Below are 22,376 nucleotides of genomic sequence, written 5' to 3' on the forward strand. Positions count from 1 at the left end.
GTTATTCACAGCATGCTGTAATAGATCACTAAAGTCTTTATACACTTTAGACCAGCATCATTTTCAAATAAAAAAAACTATCAGTTTATTACTCATGGTATGAAACACTGAAGACTATTTTATACTATTTCGATTATAAATTTTAAAGACCTGTAATAAAGAAGTGTTATTCAGTGACAGTTCTGTTCTGAAGTACTGTGAATTGGAGGACCAACGAGTGTGGAGGTAACTGGACCATGGCCCATCTCTAGACTGTTCAATCCTGTTGCACCTTGTATTTAAAATCGAAATTTTATATAAAGAGACATTTAGTTGTGACTTACCAAGTAATATGCTGAATTATTGTACATGAATATTACAGCCACTGCAGCCTGAATTACCAGATTAAATATTTACCAAATTCTAAAACAATGATTTACGAAATATTCCCTTCCCAAGACCACCAGTTTAAAATATTTAGATATTTCAGCTCTAGTTTCTATATTGTTGCTTGGAAACTAGAGCGTTTCATCTCTGTGAAGGGCACAGGCAAATGCATCAATGGCCAAAGCCATGGCTGAAATCTCATCTATTTATTATTGCTTAAACCATACCTTACAGCTTTATAGTTACACAAAAATAAATTCTAATGAAGGCTGCTCTATAATATATATATATATATATACATACTGGAGAATAAGACATGATAGATCACTACATAAGAGGATACCCATAGCAACCATACTGCATATAGATCTGAAAACGAAAGCTACCAGAAGCTTCATCTATATTTTAGTCTTTGTATATGTGATCCAATAATGCCGGAGGTGGAAAGTTAGACAATTTGTTAATTGAGAAACATTTTGATATATTTTGCAATGTCTAGCTGATCAGCACCATCACTAAAGAAAAATAGACCTCCAAACCCGAGACCAAGTTTCAGAGATCAACAGATTGACCTGATCAAATTCTTCAGGACAATTTAGATCTCCGCCAAGCATTAAATTAAAGTAACAGTGCTAAAAGTCGAATGCCCTGTGTCCCCCACTCTGATCAAAGTCTAACAAGGGAAATGACAGCAGGAATCAAAGTATATATAGTAGGTGACTGGTGGCAATGCGTGTCCAATACAGACAATATTGCCATGTACCTGCATTGTTTGCAAGACAATAAAAATTTTCTGAAAGCAAAGATCCTGGAGAATAAAAAATATTTGCAATGTCTTAGGTCAAAAGATATTTGTGCAGCTGTTTATCAAAAGGCATATTTACAGAAGCAAAACAATACAACATGAATTTTAGTGTAAACAATATTATACATAATATTTTAGTGAAAAATTTAAATATGGAGTTGAAAAAGTAAATGGATAATCCTAAAATTACTCCTTTACAGGTGATCCCTTTAGAGTTAACCATAAATCATGGCCGTAGAATTACTGCTTTCACTCTGACACTTGAAGAAATACCTCCCATGTGTGGTTAAATCTACATTTCTATACACATGCATGATGCATTTTTGCATTGGGGTGTGTATAGGGATGATGGAAGTGCCTTTGATTTTTTTATCTTTTTTTTATAGCCGATTTAAATTTATTACAATTTAACACTTTTTTTCTCCATTTAACTTTACTGCTATCACAAGGAGGCCAACAAGCCTCCTATGTGATAGCATGGTCAGATGACTGATCCTCTTTATCAAGACATCAGGGGTCAGATCCCCAATGTCTCCCCCTTCCCTCAACTGAAGCTAATCAAGCACACAGCTACATTAACTGCAGAATGACTCCCCTGAAACCAGCAATGTATATTGCTGCTGGGTTAATTAGTTGCAAAAGCAGACCAGAATGGGGAATCTCCATGGGTGCAAGCTGCAGAGGGTGCACTTTCAGAGCACCAATAAATAGTGATGAAGTCAGCTCTAGAGACACCAAAGTTATTTTCTCATGAAAACGAATCGCCGGCTGCACTTTTCCATACCAAGATTGCTTTATCCCCTTGAATACCAGGATGTTTAAAAATGTACATTGGTAGGCAAGGGGATAAAGTTTAAAAAAAATAAAAATAATAATGTTCAAACCGACAATAAAAAGGGACTCACCGATTAAGTCTTTGTTGCGTCTGTCCATAGAAAGATTCCTCAGAGCTATAGCCACAGCTCTAACCACTTTGTCTGAATCTGACTGAAGCAGTTCCACAAGCACCGGTAAGCCTCTTTCTTTGCGGACTGTAGCACGGATATAGGTTGACCACTGAAAGGCAAAATTTTTATTAAATTAACTTATACAGAATGTTAGGAGGGCCATAGGGTGGCGTAATATCTAATAAGAATGCTACTGTCTTTCTATAATGATTTGTTACATTTAGCTGTGAGAAGTGTGTTTGTATGGTGTATTACCTAAGAACTGCAAATTATCTTTCACACTGCATATGCTACTACTCTACCTCAAGCAATATTATTCATGACATGATGTGAGAAAGCAGAATTTAATAAATTATAAATGTTGTACAGCAGCCAACAGCCTACTGACAGACAGCGCTGCAAACTAGTTATTACTTCTACAAAGGAGAACACAGGGCCTGCATGTTGTGAAAGGTGTGCTAGGGATAATATGTGCAATTTATCAGTAATGTGCACACCAAGGCTGAATCTGATGTCCCAGTGTGGATGCAGTAAGAAAAGGTCATACTACTATACACTTTAACAACCATCAGAGGTAAAACAGGATTTTCCTGCAGTCCCTACACCATAACCTCTGCAGTCTTCTAGTTTTTAATAGTAAAGGTAATGGTTAAAACCCGGTTTCGTTATTTTTCCATCTGTCACATTGAGGAGATAACGCTTTCCTTCCTGTCCTGAAGATGCAATAGGAAGCAAGATTAAATCTCTCCAAAAGGTTCAATCCCACTTATCACTAAAAAAGTCCCAAGTGGAAGAACTCCTCTAACCCTGTCCATGTGCCAACTGTGGATTTCACCAGGACAAAAAAAAAAAAAAAAAAAAAAAAAAAAAAAAAAAAAAGGGGGATAGCGCCCAAATGGGGAAACAGAAAAAAAGCTAAACAAAAAAACTCTTACCTATCCATCTCTAAATGCCTATAGATACACTTTAAGCAACCAGTTAACTTAAATGTTTCACCATTTTAACCGCATGCCGAGCAGCCACCACAGTAGCACTGCGGCAGCATGGCTCGGCTGCGCGAATCGCCGTTCTGCTACGTCTTAGCATAAACAGCCAATAGGGGGCGATTGAACGCCCCTGCTCGCTCTTTGAGCTGATGCGAGTGCACGGCGGTCTCAATCACCGCCGAGCTCCCGCAATTGCTCAGGGCACACGGAGAACCAGAAGCTGTGTGTAAACGCACAGTTTTCCGGTTCTGCGAGCAGGGAACTGACAGATCGTCTGTCCATACAGAGTATGGACAACAATCTGTTAGTTTCCCTGCACAGTCCCATTCCCCCTTCAGTTAGAACACAAAATAGGATACATATTAACCCCTGCCCCCTAGTGTTCACCTTCACTGCCAGTGACATTTTTACAGTAATCAATGCAATTTTATCTGATCGCTGTATTAATGCCAATGGTCCCAAAAACATGTCAAAATTGTCTGACGTGTCCGCCATAATGTCGCAGTACTAATAAAAAAAAAAATAAATAAATAAAAAAAACGCTGATCGCCACCATTACTAAAAATGCCATAAATCTATCCCCTATTTCGTAGAAGCTATAACTTTTACGCAAACCAATCAATATACGCTTATTGCATTTTTTTTTAACCAAAAATATGTAGAAGAATACATATCTGCCTAAACCGTGGAAAAAATTGTTTTGTTATATATTTTTGGGGGATATTTATTATTTAAAAAAGTTAAAAATGCGTTTTTCAAAATTGGCGCTTTTTTTGGTTTATATCGCATATATTGGCTACCCTGCAGGAATATTTTTGGTTGATGAATCCTAAATGCCTACTAAAAACCACAGAGGTGATCAAATACCACCAAAAGAAAGCTCTATTTGAGGGGGAAAAAAAAGATGTAAATTTTGTTTGGGAGCCACTTGCACGACCGCGCAATTGTCAGTTAAAGTGACGCAGTGCCGAATCACGAAAAGTGGTCTGGTTTTTGGCCAACCAAATGGGCCGGGGCTTAAGTGGTTAATTGGCTACCCTGCAGGAATATTTTTGGTTGATGAATCCTAAATGCCTACTAAAAACCACAAACCTACAACTTAGAAAAGTGTTGCAGGACATACAATAGCTGCCAAATCAAATGTTAATAAGGCCAGTGAGGCACAGTCAGTGCATGAGCAGCAATTTGTACTGATAATTAATGCAAATGTACACTATGAAAAAAAAATCCATTACAGTTCGTACAGCTAAAAGTATGACAGACTGTTCCTTCTGGCTGACAATTTCCTTCCTCCATTTCTCGGAGGGCATTTTTATATGCGATGGATCATCAAGCTGAACCTTCAGCAGTAAAACTCCTGAGCTGAGTAAGTGTGAGGCAAATGTGACAGACTGAAGAAGGAAGAACAAAAAAAATAAAAAAAAGAAAGAAGGAGGAAAAAAACTTAAAAAAATAAAAAAAAGGGACACCGAGCTCGACTGTGAAAAAAATAATGTACCTTCTGAGAAAAGTTTTCTTCTCTATTTTTGGGGTGACTGAGAAATACATTCAAATAAAAGTATGCATTCTATCCAAAATGCTGCTTATCCTTCTAGTAGGTGTCCCGTATGGATTTCTAAGCATCATACTTGTGTACATGTTAACAGACCTAGAGTTACATTATAAATACATTTCACGTCAAAGCTACTGATATAAGGTTGACAACGATGTATGAAATATTGCCAGTTATGCAGCTTTGATGTACAGCTCTCAAGCCAGCGATCAGAAAAACTGGGCAACAAACTTGTAAATTGGTCGTTTTCTTCTCCATGCTTGCTAAAGCAAAAATCTGTGATGTTGGGAAATACTGCCAAACACTGTACTCCTACTCCTCCTATTTGAGACTTCATTAAAGAGAGTTAAAGAGTTATCCTCAATACCTGTCCTGCTGACAGCTTAACAAAACAGGAGGTGCGAGGAAATCTCCAATACCAACACAGACCAAAAATAAAAATATTTTATAAAGTAGAAGGTGGCTGAACAACTGTCAGCTTTTTATTTTGTTTGTGTCCCTGTTGCAGATCTTCTTCACTTTGTCTAGTGAAATCATTTTTAGCAGGACAGAAAGTAGGGAGAAAGCTCTCTAATGAGATTACCAGATAGCAGGGGTTCTAAACTTCCCCACCAGGTTTTTGGTTTGACATACACTTCAAGAGTACAAGGAAAATCAGTATGTAAACCAGTGGTGGCCCATGCATTGCGGGCGCAGGGGTGCCGCCCCCCCCCCATCCCTGTTGAGCCAGAGGGCGTCAGAGGTGAGTCCCGTGGAGGGACATTGGGAGCATTTGATGGGCACAGTGGCTGCAAATGATGATTTTTTTCAAATTTTTTTGCGCCCCCCCCCCCCCCAAAAAAACATTTGACCACCAGCCGACACTGATGTAAATGAATAAAACACAAAATATTGATAATGATTCAGAATGGTCAGCAGTTTTGACATACTGGTTATGTTAAGGTTACATAAAAAAGAACAATGTGATTTAAAAGTAATTGTGAGCTCGACTGCTGACTGTTACAAAGGTAAGGAAGGTCAGCATGAAATGTTCCTGAATGAGAGGCTTTTCTTTTGAAGCCGGTTGGTGCCTACTTACAGTCCAGTTTCCAGCGCTCAGATTCTGCAGAGCTCCTGCTGCAGCCTCCAGTGTGTTGTAGTTTTGGCTTTCAGTCAATATAGACAGATATAGTCGTACAACCTCTGGCTGGTACAAAAGTTCAAAACCTAAAACACACAAACAGAAAAACAGATTACAATTCTGTGTTATCCCTCAAGGGAAAGCAATTAAGTACCCCCACCAAATCATTCTCTGCAGCTATTACCTTCTGTACCACCACCCTCTCCCTTTAGAATGGAAGCTCTATGAGCAGGGCCCTCCTGTACTGTACTGTAATTGTGTTGTCCCCCCTATACATTGTAAAGCACTGCGTAAACTGCTGGCGCTATATAAATTGTGTATTATAATGATGATAATAATAGAGTAGATGTTAAATTACCCCAAAGTACTGGCATTACAAAATGGCAATGTTAGATTATTTATAAGGCAATGGGGGTTATTTACGAAAGGCAAATCCACTTTGCACTACAAGTGCAAAGTGCACTTCGAATTGCACTTGGAAGTACAGTCGCTGTAAATCTAAGCGGTAGATCTGAAATGAGGGGAAGCTCTTCTGATTTTATTATCCAATAATGTGCAAGCTAAAATGCTGTTCTTTATTTTCTTTGCATGTCCCCCCTCGGATCTACAGCGACCGCACTTTGCGCTTGTAACTCGCGCTTTGCAAGTGGATTTGCCTTTAGTAAATAACCTCCAATGTGCTGTACTTATCTGTGCTGGTTAAAAATGGAGGAGATAAAAGCAATATTTATATAAATGGTTTTCTAGTAGGACCGTTTTAAAATTTGGGTCTTGGAATAGATGGGGCAAACTGATGAAGAGCAGGTCAGATCCTGGGGGAATGGTGCACAGTGTGCGTGGATAAGCTGGCCTTTTCTCCATTTAGAAAAACAAACAAACATTCTATCGAAACCAGATTCTAGCCACTAGTCTTTAGCACAGATTAAATTAGAACAACTAAATTCTGATTGTCTCGACCAGAGCAGATATTTAATTTACATAAATACACTTTATAGAAGATTAAGTAAAGGAAACTAAACCATCAATCTCATTTTAACTGAAACATCTAAATTTAAGGCCTCCAATATATTTGTGCAGAATATAGTACATAAGCTGTCAAAGTACTGCCCCACTGATTTCACCTATGGTTAGTGAAACATGCAATGCAGTCACTAGAGGGCAGTAAAGACATTCCTATGCATCATCTCAAGGTCACAACCAAGGAATCTTGTGCACATCTAATATCCCAGTATTTCTATTGTCATTATAGGAACCAGCACAGGCTAAAATCAGCCTCACTTAGTTTAACTCAGCATATGACCATTGAGCGTAACAGGATTAAAGTATATGTAAAATCTGTTTACTAATGCACTGTGTATCAAACAATTGGCATTTTGTATTTTAATGTAATACGATCTTCATTAATTGCTGAACGTCAGTGTTGCAGATCTCTTGCGGTTTTTTGCAGCCACTTCATGTTTACATGCATGCACAGAATTTCTCAGAGTGAGTTTCACGGTGGGGACAACAATAAACAAACAGAGCCTGAACAACATGGCGTGGCCACTTTTAATCTCTATCTGGAGTGGGACAACGCAGGAGGCTAGAACAGTACTGTAAACACAAAGTTCGGGATTCACTAAATTTGGAGCATGCAAAATTTGGTGCAGCTCTGGATAGAAACCAATGAGCTTTCAGGTTTTATCGTGAGTACTGAGTATTGAGTACTGCTTGGACCTTGAAGAAGGGGACATACCCCGAAAGCTTGTCCTGAAAAATTGTATGTTAGTGCAAATAAAAAAAGGATTACGGACAGTACTCAATTTTCTCTGTCACAATTGCACTAATACGGCTACAATCACATTAGGTTTTATCGTCAAAGCTTAACTGAACACATTTAAGTTAGATTGGCTACCATGCACAGCTGCACCAGATTCTGAGTGCTCCAGTTTTAGAAACCGCCTCCAACATTTCTGAACAAGGACATTCATGGCAAGATAGCCAGATATTAATTTTAATTAAAGGCTGCAGAAAAGACTGAAAATAACTTGAAAGTGCATTAACGTGCAAAAGGTTATATAGGCATAGCTACCAACTTTGTAAGATGGGATGGAGGAACACATTATATCATGAAACTGACACGTTCCTGTTACACCTTTAAGTAACACAGGCCAAGAGGATTAATGTCCCAAAAAAAAAATTTTTTTTTACTCATTACTTTTCCTTTATTTGGACTCTTCAAAAGAACAAATAGATTAATTTGAAAAGTAGATAAAAGTTTAGTGCAGTAAAACAATTCTGATAGCTAAACATTTGGTAAAAATCGTTACATCAACTAAAAAAAGAGGGCTACCTGAGAAAGAGGTGGGGGTGTTGGTACCAAAAGAGGGGCAAGTCCCTCCAAATAAAGGCCTGTTGGGAGGTATTTATTTATTGGGTTCACACTTAAGCCCCATACACACTATCAGATTTTTTTCCTTCAGATTTACCAAAACCATATAATATGAGGTCAAACCTTAGGAGTTTCAATTTGTATGCAGTCAGACAGGCCCTTGCACTACATGGTTTTGGTAATTGAAGACAAAAATCAGCAGAAGATCTGATGGTGTGTATGGGGCTTAACACAAAAAAAAAAACCCATAAGAAAAAATGCTTGTTTAAACACAGCAACTGACCCTCTGGAGCCAAAAGCAACACCAGCCTAACCATAATCTTGTATCTTTGCTCAAGACAAACTCCTGGAACCAACCCTGCAAAGAACTAGCAAGATACAAAAATACTGAGACCTCTGGAGTAATGCCATTCACAACAATGGAATTCAACTTGGTCACCCATCAAGATGGGCAGAAGTTGAGCGGCCTGGCTTGCAGACATTGTACAAGTAGTTGGATAATAAAATGTGTTCAGGAGCGTAGGAGTTTTCTGCAGGCTTCATGTTATCATAGTTATTGACATTGAGGGTGGAAACTGTTAATTCCAACATTGCTGTACTCTCCCAGAATTGCTAGTTGATTGGATGTGAAGCTGATCCAATGGCTTTAGAACTGAGTTACCAGGACAAGATTTTTTTTTTTTTTTTAATTGTCAGTAATGATAAGCAACATACTTCTCAGGCTTACCCTTTTACCTTCCCCAAGTAGAAGTCTTCTTTTGGTGCTGAAGCTGGCCTGCCTCTTACTCACACTCCTATTGGCCAGGGAGGCAGCTCATTATTGAATGGGCAAAAAGAAATGTGTGGGGGTGGAAGGAGAGGGAAAACAGACACTACCATGTTGTTGACTATTTGCTTGTCAGGAGTCTCTTGGAAAGAATAGGAGTGGTCACCACTGACCTAACCTTCTCAACATGCCAGCAATGGCAAGTACCATTCAAAATCTCACATTAAATGTGAGCAGTGCTTTGGCGCTCCATGGCAATTGTGTTTCATGGTTTATTCCCCTCAGTACCAACTTATTCTGCACAGGTTGACTGAAAACAGTATACAATGCGATTTGTCCTGTCATTTATGTGTGTCATCTATCCTGTGCAACTGTTGATTGTGCTTCCCAAAATAAAGCAAATACAGAACAAATCTAAAAACGTGCATATGACAAAACAAGGTGTTTATAGCACAAAGTGAGAAAAAAAAAAAAAAGTGCGCTCAGTAATGAAAATACAATGATAGCATGAAGGCGCGCACACACACACACACACACACACACACACACACACACACTAGGTCCCCTAGGTGAAGTCAGACCTTCAAGTCTGGTATCAGTGGGAATTTGCTTATCAGTCTGTCAAAGGACTGTTTTTAAATATTTTATAAATACATTTCTAATTTTGCTTAACATAGGGAGATTCTGGTCTATAATATTGGTGTTTTTCTGAAACCCATTGCAAAATATGACATCCCTAATATAGACCAGGAGCAAAGCACAGCACGGGTGTCTGAACAGGCAGCAAAGCCTTTCAGTGGCACCTGGAAGCAGAGCTACCACAGGCTGTAACAGATAGCTCACTAGGCTGTCACTTAAAGCCTGGCCTGTCTTTCTGCATCTGGAGCCTCATACTGAACTCTGACGCCACCAATATTCAGGAACTGGCTGATCTGAGGTTTGAAATACAGGAATATGGTTTGTCTGAAAGTGCAGACATTATGGAGGATCAAAAATCTAAAGTTGCAGCCATTGGGGCTAATCTGGGGCCTGAAGGCACAGCCATTGGGGCTAATCTCAGGTCTGAAGGCACAGATATTGGGGCTAATCTCAGGTCTGAAGGCACAGATATTGGGGCTAATCTCAGGTCTGAAGGCACAGATATTGGGGCTAATCTGGGGCCTGAAAGCGCAGATATTGGGGCTAATCTCAGGTCTGAAGGCACAGATATTGGGGCTAATCTCAGGTCTGAAGGCACAGATATTGGGGCTAATCTCAGGTCTGAAGGCACAGATATTGGGGCTAATCTGGGGCCTGAAAGCGCAGATATTGGGGCTAATCTGGGGCCTGAAAGCGCAGATATTGGGGCTAATCTCAGGTCTGAAGGCACAGATATTGGGGCTAATCTCAGGTCTGAAGGCACAGATATTGGGGCTAATCTCAGGTCTGAAGGCACAGAAATTGGGGCTAATCTCAGGTCTGAAGGCACAGATATTGGGGCTAATCTCAGGTCTGAAGGCACAGATATTGGGGCTAATCTCAGGTCTGAAGGCACAGATATTGGGGCTAATCTGGGGCCTGAAGGCGCAGATATTGGGGCTAATCTGGGGCCTGAAAGCGCAGATATTGGGGCTAATCTGGGGCCTGAAAGCGCAGATATTGGGGCTAATCTGGGGCCTGAAAGCGCAGATATTGGGGCTAATCTGGGGCCTGAAAGCGCAGATATTGGGGCTAATCTGGGGCCTGAAAGCGCAGATATTGGGGCTAATCTCAGGTCTGAAGGCACAGATATTGGGGCTAATCTCAGGTCTGAAGGCACAGATATTGGGGCTAATCTCAGGTCTGAAGGCACAGAAATTGGGGCTAATCTCAGGTCTGAAGGCACAGATATTGGGGCTAATCTCAGGTCTGAAGGCACAGATATTGGGGCTAATCTCAGGTCTGAAGGCACAAATATTGGGGCTAATCTGGGGCCTGAAGGCGCAGATATTGGGGCTAATCTGGGGCCTGAAAGCGCAGATATTGGGGCTAATCTGGGGCCTGAAAGCGCAGATATTGGGGCTAATCTGGGGCCTGAAAGCGCAGATATTGGGGCTAATCTGGGGCCTGAAAGCGCAGATATTGGGGCTAATCTCAGGTCTGAAGGTACAGATATTGGAGCGGATTCAAGGTCTGAAGGTGCAACTTGCCATTAGCAGTACAACTGTAAGGGCAAAAACTGAACACACACATGACTACAGCATGCGGTTCCCAGACATGCCAGTTATCTAATGCTTATAAATTGACACTTGATGTGGAAAAAGGTTGCCCATCTGTGATGCAGAGCAAAAAACACCAAATTGCCTATATTATCTTACGTTATTATTGTCAATAAAGAGAAAAAAAAAAATCGTATACACACACAAAAGGGTCAACAATCCATCCAACAAAGCAGGTTAAAAAAAAAATAAAAGATGATCTCAAATGCAGACTTACCTCTTGACATGCCTATGCATGACAAAGTAATTAAACAGATATGAGCAAGATAGAGGTAGCCAGGCTTTTATAGGGAAAGTAAGCAGACAAACCATAGAAATAAACACAAATAAGTCACACAACATGGATAATATACATGTGTGGAGGCTGGCTTGTATAAAAGAAAAGGTATGCACTGTCCGCACACTGCATTTAACGAATGGCCAACCAGGGAAAACCTCTTGCAGCAGCTCCTGAAGTTGCAGTGATGCAGCAAAGTGTGGGTCAGTGAGGGATTGGTGAGGATTCTTTCCACCCATCAGTTTGCTACCTATCCATCTATGGCCAAGCTACTAAAGGTAGAATAGTCTAAATCAGACTCTCAACCTTTTCAACACACCCTTGAAATAAATTTTTGGTCTCAGGGAACTCCTGCTAAAAATCACCCTATCTACCACTTGTGGTACATTAGTGATAGTCAGTGGGAAGAATGCTCCTTACACTTGTCAATTAGAATTACCAACTTGGAGATAGCTAAAAAGATCTGTGATGTCAGTAGGAACTTACCTGACAAGCACAAAGGAACCCCGAGCAACCTCTGGAGGAAAACCTAGTTGAGAAACCAAGATCTAAACAATTGTAAGAGGTAATAAAATAAAATTCTCTACATAACTCCAAACTGTACCTGATTTGCAGGGATGGTCCTTTTGGTACCAAAACTCTCATTCCCCCTTTTCTACCAAGGTGTTTGTCTTGTTGGTCTACTGTATAGGCAGCTATTAAATGCACTATAGCACTACTTAAAGTCTTATACTACACTAAACCTTTTATGCAATCACCAAATCAACACATTATTATGAAATGCAAAAAGGAGTTTTTAATCATTTTTTTTTTTGCATATCAATTCTTGGTGGCTTCACATAAATAGACCTCATGGTAACCGGAATCGGGTAGGTATGCCCCCCCGCATGAATATGGATGGTTTGATCACAGAACTAGGTTTTGAGTCTGATATACAAGGAAACCATGTAAATAAAGCAAAAAAATCCTGCATCTCTTTCCCCTTTCCCTCATCTTCTCCATGACCATTCCCTCTCACAAGGCACAACTTTAAGAGAAGGTAACCTGAGGCTAAAGCGGAATGATAATGAAAACACAATCTGCACGTACACATCCTGGGAGGCTCTGTATTTTAGGACTTGCTGTTTCCCATTCACTCTGTCTGCAAGCAGCCCCCTGCTATTGTTTATGTATTTAGACAAGGACCCAGAGCCCAAGACCCTACATTCTTGGGCACGCAGCCACCAAACAATATTGTTTGCAGCAGGAACTCAGACGCCCTACAACTCACGAGGAAGTAAACGGGTTAATGTACCAGCTGTTGAAAAACTTAGATCCAAACACCAGAAGGCTCATAGAAAGTACGTGCTTTAATGGTTGTTTATGTCCACAATTTCCCAGACATAAAACTGATCACATTGAGCCCTCTTCTCCAGCCCAGTTATCACACCCACTACACACCCATCTTCACAAGTCCCACCCACCCCTGTGCACAAATCCCGATGGGTACTTAGGAGAGGACAACACAGAACATCTACAGGATTATATACACCATGTACAGAGTGCCATGTAACACAACCCTTTCCAGAGGTACTAATATTTCTCATGACATTCTGAAACATCACCAATTTTGATAAGCAGATATAAAAAGGTTTATAAACTCATGTAAAGCCTAAAAAGGCATAGTCCACACAAAAAAAAAAAAAAAAAAAACCAACCCAATAATAAATTGCAATGACGAAAAAAACTATAACACTTTTTTGCATTTGAGCCTGCTTAGTATTATACGCACTATCAATTCATCAACAGTGTAACACACAGGGTCCTGCAGACTCTTCCCCAGCCTCAAGTCATCACTGCAGCTCTATGGGATGGAAGTAGTAATCAATGGACTACAAGTGCAGACGTCACCACACTTGTTCTCCAGGGAGATCAAAGTTTCTCTGCTGTGTTAGCAGAAGGGACATTCCTTGTGAATGAATCTGGGAATGGGTGACATGGTTGATATGGTTGTGCAGGAGGAGGAGCACACAACACAGCTGCACTAATCTAAAAGCTGAACAAAAGCCTACAGGGAGTAAAACCCTGTGACTGAGGTAGGTGGGTGCAGTTTTGTGGGGGGGTATGGATATAACAAAACATGGTCTGAAGGGGGAAGTATGCTTTTAATTCAAGCATACAGTTCTTCAATATAAAATTGAGCCACTCCATAAAAGCGGAACTACATTGCATCCAAGTACCACAAACCAATTTTTTTTTAAAATTCATTCATTTTTAATATTCAACACATACTCGCCCATCCAAATTATGTCTCCATGATTTTGCTGAGAAACCCCCCTAGCATTTCTGGCCATGGCCATCTTCAGTAACGGCAGTTGATTCACGTAGCATTTACTTCTTGAAATCCATCTGCCCTTGGCACAGGCATGCAAGCAGGAGAGTGTGCGTATCTGAAAAAACCTCATCCTCTCCTGAAGGCTCCTGTGATTTTTGACATTTGCCTAGGCCTGGAAACCAGGCAGTAACTGACAGAATATTAAAGTTAAAAGCAAGTAAACATACAGTGCCTTGAAAAAGTATTCACACCCCTTGAAATTTTCCACATTTTGTCATGTTACAACCAAAAACGTAAATGTATTTTACTGGGATTTTATGTGCTAGACCAACACAAAGCGCCACGTAATTGTGAAGTGGATGAAAAATGATAAATATTTGTAAAAACTGTTGAAAACTGAAAAGTGTAGCATGCATTAGAGTCCTGCCCCCGAGTTAGTACTTTGTAGAACCATGTTTCGCTGCAATTACAGCTGCAAGTCTTTTTGGGTATGTCTCCAACAGCTTTGCACATCTAGAGAGTGACATTTTTTCCCATTCTCTTTTTTGGGAGTATGGGCATTTTTTTTATTTATATTTTTTTAACAGCCCATAAACTCCACTGCTGATAAACAGCCAAAAACGCCCATGTGTGCATCGACACATAGGATAACAGAGGGGAGTTTATGGGCGGTTGTCTGAAAGGCTCTAAAATCGTGTTCAGGAGCTGTTTTTCTGACAACAAAAAACGCTCAAAATGTTAAAGAGCACATAAACGTTGGCAAATCGCTTAAAAACGTGGCTCACCAGGGTTTAAAGTTTTTCATCCATTGAAAAAAAGAATCTAAAAACGCTAATGTGGAAAAATATTGCAAAACGCTAATAAATGCCATTACAAAAACTTTAAAAAACGTTGAAAGACTTACTGCAAAGCTACTGTTGCTTTTATAACATTATTTTAACATCCAGTGTGCATGAAGCCTGAATATGCTTTGATCTAAACCATTCCATTGTCGTTCTGGCTGTATGTTTAAGGTCACTGTCCTGCTTAAAGGTGAACCTCTGCCCCAGTCTTAAGTCTTTTGCACACTAACAGCTTTTCTAAGATTGCCCTGTATTTGGTTCCATCCATCTTCCCATCAATTTTGACCAGTTTTTCTCTCCCTGCTGAAGAAAAGCATCCCCACATGATGCAGCCACCACAATATTTCACAGTGACGATGGTGTATTCAGGGTGATGTGCAGTGTTAGTAGTATTCCGCCTCACATAGCGTTTTGCTTTAAAAAGTTCAATTTTGGTCTCATCTGACCAGAGCACCTTCTTCTACATGTTTGCTGTGTCCCCCACATGGTTTCTTGCAAACTGCAAACTGGACTTCTTATGGCTTTCTTTCCACAATGGCTTTCTTCTGGCCACTCTTCCATAAAGGCCAGATTTGTGGACTACAGGACTAATAGTTGTCCTGTGGACAAATTCTCCCACCTAAACTGTGGACTTTCACAGCTTGTCCAGTTACCATAGGCCTCTTGGCTGCTTCTCTGATTAATGCTCTCCTTGTCCGGCCTGTCAGTATAGGTGGACGGCCATGTCTTGGTAGGTTTGCAGTTGTGCCATACTCTTTCCATTTTTGGATGATAGATTGAATAATGCTCCATGAGATGTTCAAAGCTTGGTATATTTTTTTATAGCCTAACCGTGCTTTAAACGACTCCATAACTTTATCCATATCCTCTCTGGTGTGTTCCTTGGCCTTCATAATGCTGTTTGTTTACTAAGGTTCTCCAACAATCCTCTGAGGGCTTCACAGAACAGCTGTATCGATACTGAGATTAAATTATACACAGGTGGACTCTATTTACTGATTAGGCGACTTCTGAAGGCTGAATACAAATGTACGCCAGACTTTTCAGAAATCCATTTATCATTTTCTTTCCACTTCACAATTATGTGGCACTTTGTGCTGGTCTATCAGATAAAATCCCAATAAAATAAAGTTACGTTTTTTGGTTGTAACGTGACAAAATGGAAAATTTCAAGGGAAATTAATACTTTTTCAAGGCACTGTACTTTCTATTTACTATTGCTAGCAGCATACGGATTAAAAATAGTCCATGTTTATTGAGAGTGTGAAGTTCTGCTTTCTTTTGAGCAAAGAAAAGTTAATTCCAAGGCAAACGTAGGAAATACAATTATCCAGGCATGCATTAACATGTCCATTTAGAAGACTTGTGTTTATCCCGACAAGGTGTGGCGTTACAGTAGTGTTTGAGGTTCTGGCTTTGAAGTCTGTCAGGAGTGCCAGGATCGTGAAACTGGCTGCACAGAATTACAAAACCTTTGGCAGGCGAAACATTTCCCATATCCATATTTCAGTTGTGCATTGAGCGACTTGCTTGGCCTTTATATATAAAAAAGTGAAAAAAAAAAAAAAAAAAAACAGGGCCTCCTTCCACTCTCTCAGCGTTCTGGAGCTTGAATGTTATTAACAACGCACTGACATATATATCACATTTAGTTCATTAATCAGCAGCAGCTTAAAAATAAAAATTTATATCAGCAAAGTCCACAGGTACTGTAAGTACTAGTATATACTAAAGCAGCGCTATGGTCATTTCACCATGTGACAAGCGTTCAAATGATTTTAAGCACATAAGAAAATATAGATGACAGATGGTGATTAGAGAAAGTCCAAAACACAGGATGTGGTCCTATTGCTGGAAAATACTAGTGCACCTCACACCAAGATCCTCCAAAACGTGCGTCACACTCCCCTTAAGGGTTCTCACTCACCAAATGCAAGCATAAAATCAGCCTTTAATATGCCAAGAGATACGCCAGCCACATCTTAAGCTGGATCAGAACCGCTAATCACCTCCGCAGGTACTTGTATTAAAAGGAAATAAATTCAACATAGTGCAATTCCATTTACCTTTTATTATAACCACCAACTTCATAAAATAAGTTTCCAACATTTTCCAATGGATAAAACGTACAATAAAATTGTACTCTATAGAGTTACCAGCAGCCCTTGTTAGCAGCAAGACATACACCTTGGAAGAACAGCGTCTGCTGGTTACTTCCGGCTGTCTCTTCCTGGCTGTGGAAAGCAAAAAACGTGACTACTGGTCACCATAAGGTCACGCAATGATGCGTTTCGTTATCACAACTTTATCAAAGGGCATGGTCTTAAGACGCGGCGTCCCAATATTTATACCAAAACATCAAAACTGGAATTTTACTCTCCGATGGTGCAACCTCACTGTTCTCTAGAGGTGCACATAGACGGTGATCAGTACACCACTCACAGGTCAATACATTCCCAGCAGCTGGCGATGGTAATCTTTAACATTTAGCCATACATGGCCAGATTAATATTACAACTCCACTTTACTAGAAGTGCATTACCATATTAAAATCAATCAAAATAAAAATCTACCACATTTGATTATACCACAAAATACAGGTTAATTAACGTGATATTAAAATATGTAAACAACATATATTAAAGTACATAAATGGTTAAAAATCATATACAAATTCAACTACATTTTAAAAATACTAAAAAATTCATAATGTTTAATAGTTGCTAATAAAACATATCTAGCTCCACCTTTAACCCATTGGAGGTAAGAGTTTGTTGAAAAAAAAAAAATGAGTCTCATGCTTAGGGAGTTCTCTCACCACATTTGAACCTCTCCATACTGGTTTTATATGGTCTACACACCAAAATATTAAACTAGTGGGGTTCTGGTTATGGTGAAGTTTAAACGTTGTTTTCATTACTATTCAAAATACCCCAAATACATAGTTATGGGCAGGATCAGAAATTTCCCTATGAAGATCAGATAGTCTGTGTTCTCTGTAAAACAGTTAATCTCTTATTACCAAAAACAAATTTACTCCCATTCCCCCATAAAGAGGTTAGCTATACTGGGCGCAAACTTCATGCCCAGCATAGCCAACAAACATTCTGGGTTTAAAATGTGGCCTGAAAAAAAACATTAACAAATTTGACATCTAAAAGGGCCGGTTCACACTGGGGGCGATGCGAGGCGACACGACTTGCCTCGCCGCGATCTGACAAGTCGCCCCCGTTCTGTACAATGGAACCGTTCTGAGAGGAGCGACTCGAGTCGCTCTGACTCAGAAAAAAGGTTCCTGTACTACTTTTGGGCGACCTCGGGGCGACTTGCATTGACTTCTATACAGAAGTCATTTGCAAGTCGCCGCTGAGGTCGCGGCGAGGCAAGTCGGTGTCGCCTCGCATCGCCCCCGGTGTGAACCGGCCCTTAAGATGTACATAAATATATGAGGAAACCCATCATAAAAAAAAAAAAAAAAATTCTTACCCAGTTAGTCTAAGTGGGAATTTTTCAATTGCAGTAGAGAGTGGGCTAAGAAATAAGTCACTGTTTAACCGTTTAAAGGTCTACTTTTACGTGATATAGAACAAGTGGCCCCCAAAAAAGATGTTAATCCCAGATACATACAAGGAGGCATAGAAAAGTTGGAGGCTAGGAATGACATCACAAGGCCAGCAGATAAAAAGGAGGTGGGGGTAATTATTTTATCTAAAGGAGTTCTACAGTAACCAGAATTGCTTTCAGATATAGATAACTATATTAAAAAAAAAAAAAAAAATTAGATAGTGACCCCACCTCACAATATAGATTGCAGTTAGAGGCCCTTGTTGAACATGGCCACCAAACACAGGTTAATATTGAGAGAGAAAAAATATCTAGTCCCTAGCAGTAGTTGCATCCCTACTATCTACACACATCCAAAGATACATAAATATGCATTAAATCCTCCTGCTAGGCCAATCATTAAGGACATAGGTTCTGTGACCTCAAGGATGGGACAATATTTAGATGAGTTCCTCCAGAAAAGTGTGGTGGCTACAAAAGCATGTTTGAGAGACACAAAATCTTTTACAGCTCCTTCAGGAAGTAAATTTAACGGAGAGAAATGAAGATCTCTTGGTCACAGCCGATGTGTCTTTGTTGTATACAGTGATTCAACAAGACAATGCTATATTACCCCTTAATTGGGCGTTAAGTCAGAGAGATGACTTGCCCCATAGTCGGAAAGTTTTTTTGCGGGATGCTTTAGAGTTTCGTCTCTCCCACAATTATTTCTGGTTCAACAATAGTTTTTTCTCCCAGAAGAGAAGGGTGGCTATGGGCACAAAGTTTGCGCCCAGTATAGCCAGCCTCTTTTATGGGGGAATGGGAGGACAAATTTGTTTTTGGTAGTAAAAGAGATGAGCTATTTTACAGATACATAGACAATCTGATCTTCATATGGGCTGGATCAGAAATTTCCTTAACTATGTATTTGGAGTATTTGACTAGTAATGAAAACATTAAATTGACCAGTTACTGGAGTAAAGACCAAATCAATTAAGATGTTAATATATTTAGACACAATGATGCATTAGAGACTAAGGTATATTTCAAGCCAACTGTTCGGAATAGCTTTCTGGTCACCGCCTTCTGTGCTTGAGGAATATACCCAAAGGCCAAATAATGAGGGTAAGGAGAAATTGTTCCACTACAGATGATTTTGTTACCCAGTCTGAAGTGGTAAAGGGCAGATTTGTAGAGAAAGGTTATAACCCCCAACATCTGGACAGAATTGTAGAGGAGATATCTGCCATCCCATGAACAGAATGTCTAAAAAACAATGCACCAGCGAGGAATAATATGAATCACGAAGGGGGTTTTATCTCCTCCTTTCACTCACAATATAAAGTAGACACAATTTTTAAAACCCATTGGCACGTCCTTTGTCTCGATAAAATATTGAAACCTGTACTGTCATCTATGCCTAAGTTTATTTATAGAAAGGCCTCAAGTTTTGGGAACATGGTGGTCAAGAAAGTCTTGGACCCTCCCACCAGACCATCATCTTTTTGGGACAGTTGTTTTTTTTGCATGTATAAAATGTAGGGCGTGCAGAGAAGCCTCAATGTCCATAAGAGATAGATTTACGTCCACTTCAAATAATAAAGAATTCCTGATTAAGCAATTCATTACGTGTAACACCACACATGTGGTGTACATTATGGAGTGCCCAGGTGGGTTAACATATGTAGGCTGCACCAAGAGGCTTTTGAGGATCCGCAAAGAACATATTCAGAACATCAGATTGGGCTATAAAGACCATAGTGTAGTGTCGCACTTTAAACTAAACCATAACCAGGAACCCTCCAGTTTAAAGTTTTGGGGTGTAGACAATATAAAACCAATATGAAGAGGCTCCAATATGGTGAGAACTCTCTAAGCATGAGACTTATTCGATTTTTTTTTTTTACATAAAATGTCACCCCCAATGGGTTAAACGTGGAGCTAGATATCGTTTATCAGTTTGTCTGTATATTATGAATTTTATAGTATTTTTAAAATGTAGCTGAATTGGTATATGATTTATAACCATTTATTATGTACTTATTTAATATATGTCGTTTACATATGATTTTAATATCACGTTCATGATTATCCTGTATTTTGTGGTGTAATCAAATGTGGTAATCTTTATTATGATTGATTTTAATATGGTAATGCACTTTATTAAAGTAGAGTTGTAATATTAATCTGGCCATGTATGGCTAAATGTTAAAGATAACCATCGCCAGCTGCTGGGAATGTATTGACCTGTGAGTGGTGTACTGATCGCTGTCTATGTGCACCTCTAGAGAACGGTGAGATTGCACCATCGGAGGAGTAAAATTCCAGCTGTGATGTTTTGGTATAAATATTGTGACGCCAGGCCACGCCCTTTCATAAAGTTGTGATGACAAAACACGTCAGGACATGACCTTATGGCGACCAGAAGTTATGTTTTGCATTCCACAGTCAGGAAGAGACAACCGGAAGTAACCAGACGATGTTCTTCCAAGGTGTATGTCTTACTGCTTATTTACTTATATATATTTGAGTTTGTAAGTTTCCTGTTGGTAAATACAGTCCTGTCCATGCAAGGTCATGTGCTTTAGAGCAGTGGTCTCCAAACCGCGGCCCTTTGCTTGCGATTATCTGGCCCTTTAGGCACTATTCTCCCAGTGATAAGAGACACTATTCTGCCAACTCATCACATGCTTGATGAAGGGGTCCTGCGAGGCTCTGAAAATTCTCTCGAATGTGAAGATTCTGCAATAAAAGCCTTTGGATGACATTTGAGGATCCTTGGTGCGCTGGCGAATATGTGCATTTACTATTCTCCCAACTGACAACAACATTTCTTAACAACTGCGCCGCCCCCCCCCCCCCCCCCCAAATGATGGGACACTATTTCTCCACCTTATACCAAAAGGTAGTGATGTTTACTCCCACTGATGCCAGGAAAATGTCTACTACTGCTGGCCCCTGTCCAGCCCCCCTAAAGTCAGGAGGACAATAAACTGCCCCTTTGTTAAGAAATATTGGAGACTCCTGCTTTAGAGCCAACCTGCAAGCTAGAATTGGAAGCGGACATTCCCCACAGCAGACCATATCACCATGCTCCTCAGAAGCACAGTGGGCATGCTGATGCTAGCATATACGAGGTTGATATTCTCATTAATACTAATTAATATTTCATAGCTGCTGAAGAGATGGCTAACTTTGCAGTGACAATAAATATGTCAGACAAAATGCCGCAAGATATATTTTGTATAGTCAATTATTAACTTATCTGGCCAGGACATTTTTTTAGCAAGCAGAACCCCGGAAAAAAAAAGGTGCATATAAAATTGGCCTCATTTAAGTGTCTAAGAGGCTTATATATCAAGAATAAATCTAGAAAACCTAAAATGGGGTAATGTTTTACCAAAACGACCTTCTGCTTATTCTGTTTTTTGTTAAAGCTGCCTTAAAGTTTATGGCTTTTTTTTTTATAAAAAAAAAAGCCATACTTATGATAAAATGCTTGTGTTATGCACCCGTATAAAAAATTATCCCGTTTTATTTGCACTGTGTGAAATACCTGGTGCCCCCCTCCCGAGTAAACTGACTAGACCATGCATAGAAGCACATCTATCCCAGTGTGGTCCGTGTTCTTCTTTGCATTCAACTTGGGAACACAGCCTGACCATCCACCAATTGGTTTGACTTGTGTTGACACCCGCCCATGCAGCCATTTACTGGGAAGATTAGTTTACTGCTGTTTCTCTGCCTCCTGCTGACATGCCCACCCAGAAGAATCTGCAGAAATTTTTAACAGTGGGTGGCCCAGCTACCCAAACAAAGGCAATTTATTCAAACTTTTGTCAAAGGAACTGGGCCTAAATTTGGCAGATACACAGCACCTGCAGCCAATAAGTCGTAGGTACTCTGACAGCTGGCAACTCAGAATACAGTTAGTATAGTAGGGGGATCCATTTAACAACACCATTTGGGTGGATGGAGGAATCTTTTAGATTTCTTCCATTTGTTTATATTAGTATGTGGTCAGCTTAATTCTTCTGCACAAAAAAGGCTTGGACTACACATTAAGGGTGGGTTCACACTGCTGCGGGGGGAGATCCGGATGTGATTCGCACCGCACTGCAGTGCAAATCACATCCGATCTCCGTAGCGATGCAAGTTCAGTCATACAGATAGTATGGCTGAATTCGCATCGCTCCTGCAGCAAACTCGCATGGGACCCTTTTTTTGGTCCGCAGCAGAATCGGATC

At 39.9% G+C, this 22,376-nt stretch overlaps 1 protein-coding gene across 7 annotated transcripts in view; it reads right to left on the reverse strand.

The window, feature by feature from the left end:
- The window catches only part of ARVCF (ARVCF delta catenin family member), a 1,038,475-nt gene that overhangs the window by 21,308 nt on the left and 994,791 nt on the right, over positions 1-22,376 (reverse strand). For all 7 annotated transcript variants that reach the window (XM_077461693.1, XM_077461692.1, XM_077461694.1 and 4 more), the window contains 2 exons: positions 5,735-5,862; positions 2,077-2,227 (listed from right to left, as the gene is read on the reverse strand). In XM_077461693.1, coding sequence (XP_077317819.1) covers positions 2,077-2,227; positions 5,735-5,862 — 279 coding nt within the window. The remainder of the gene's footprint in view (positions 1-2,076; positions 2,228-5,734; positions 5,863-22,376) is intronic.

This window comes from Lithobates pipiens, unplaced genomic scaffold (genome assembly GCF_037356315.1).
Source record: "Lithobates pipiens isolate NorthernLeopardFrog02 unplaced genomic scaffold, aLitPip1_a1.2 Scaffold_3, whole genome shotgun sequence".
In the NCBI taxonomy this organism is placed as follows: domain Eukaryota; kingdom Metazoa; phylum Chordata; class Amphibia; order Anura; family Ranidae; genus Lithobates; species Lithobates pipiens.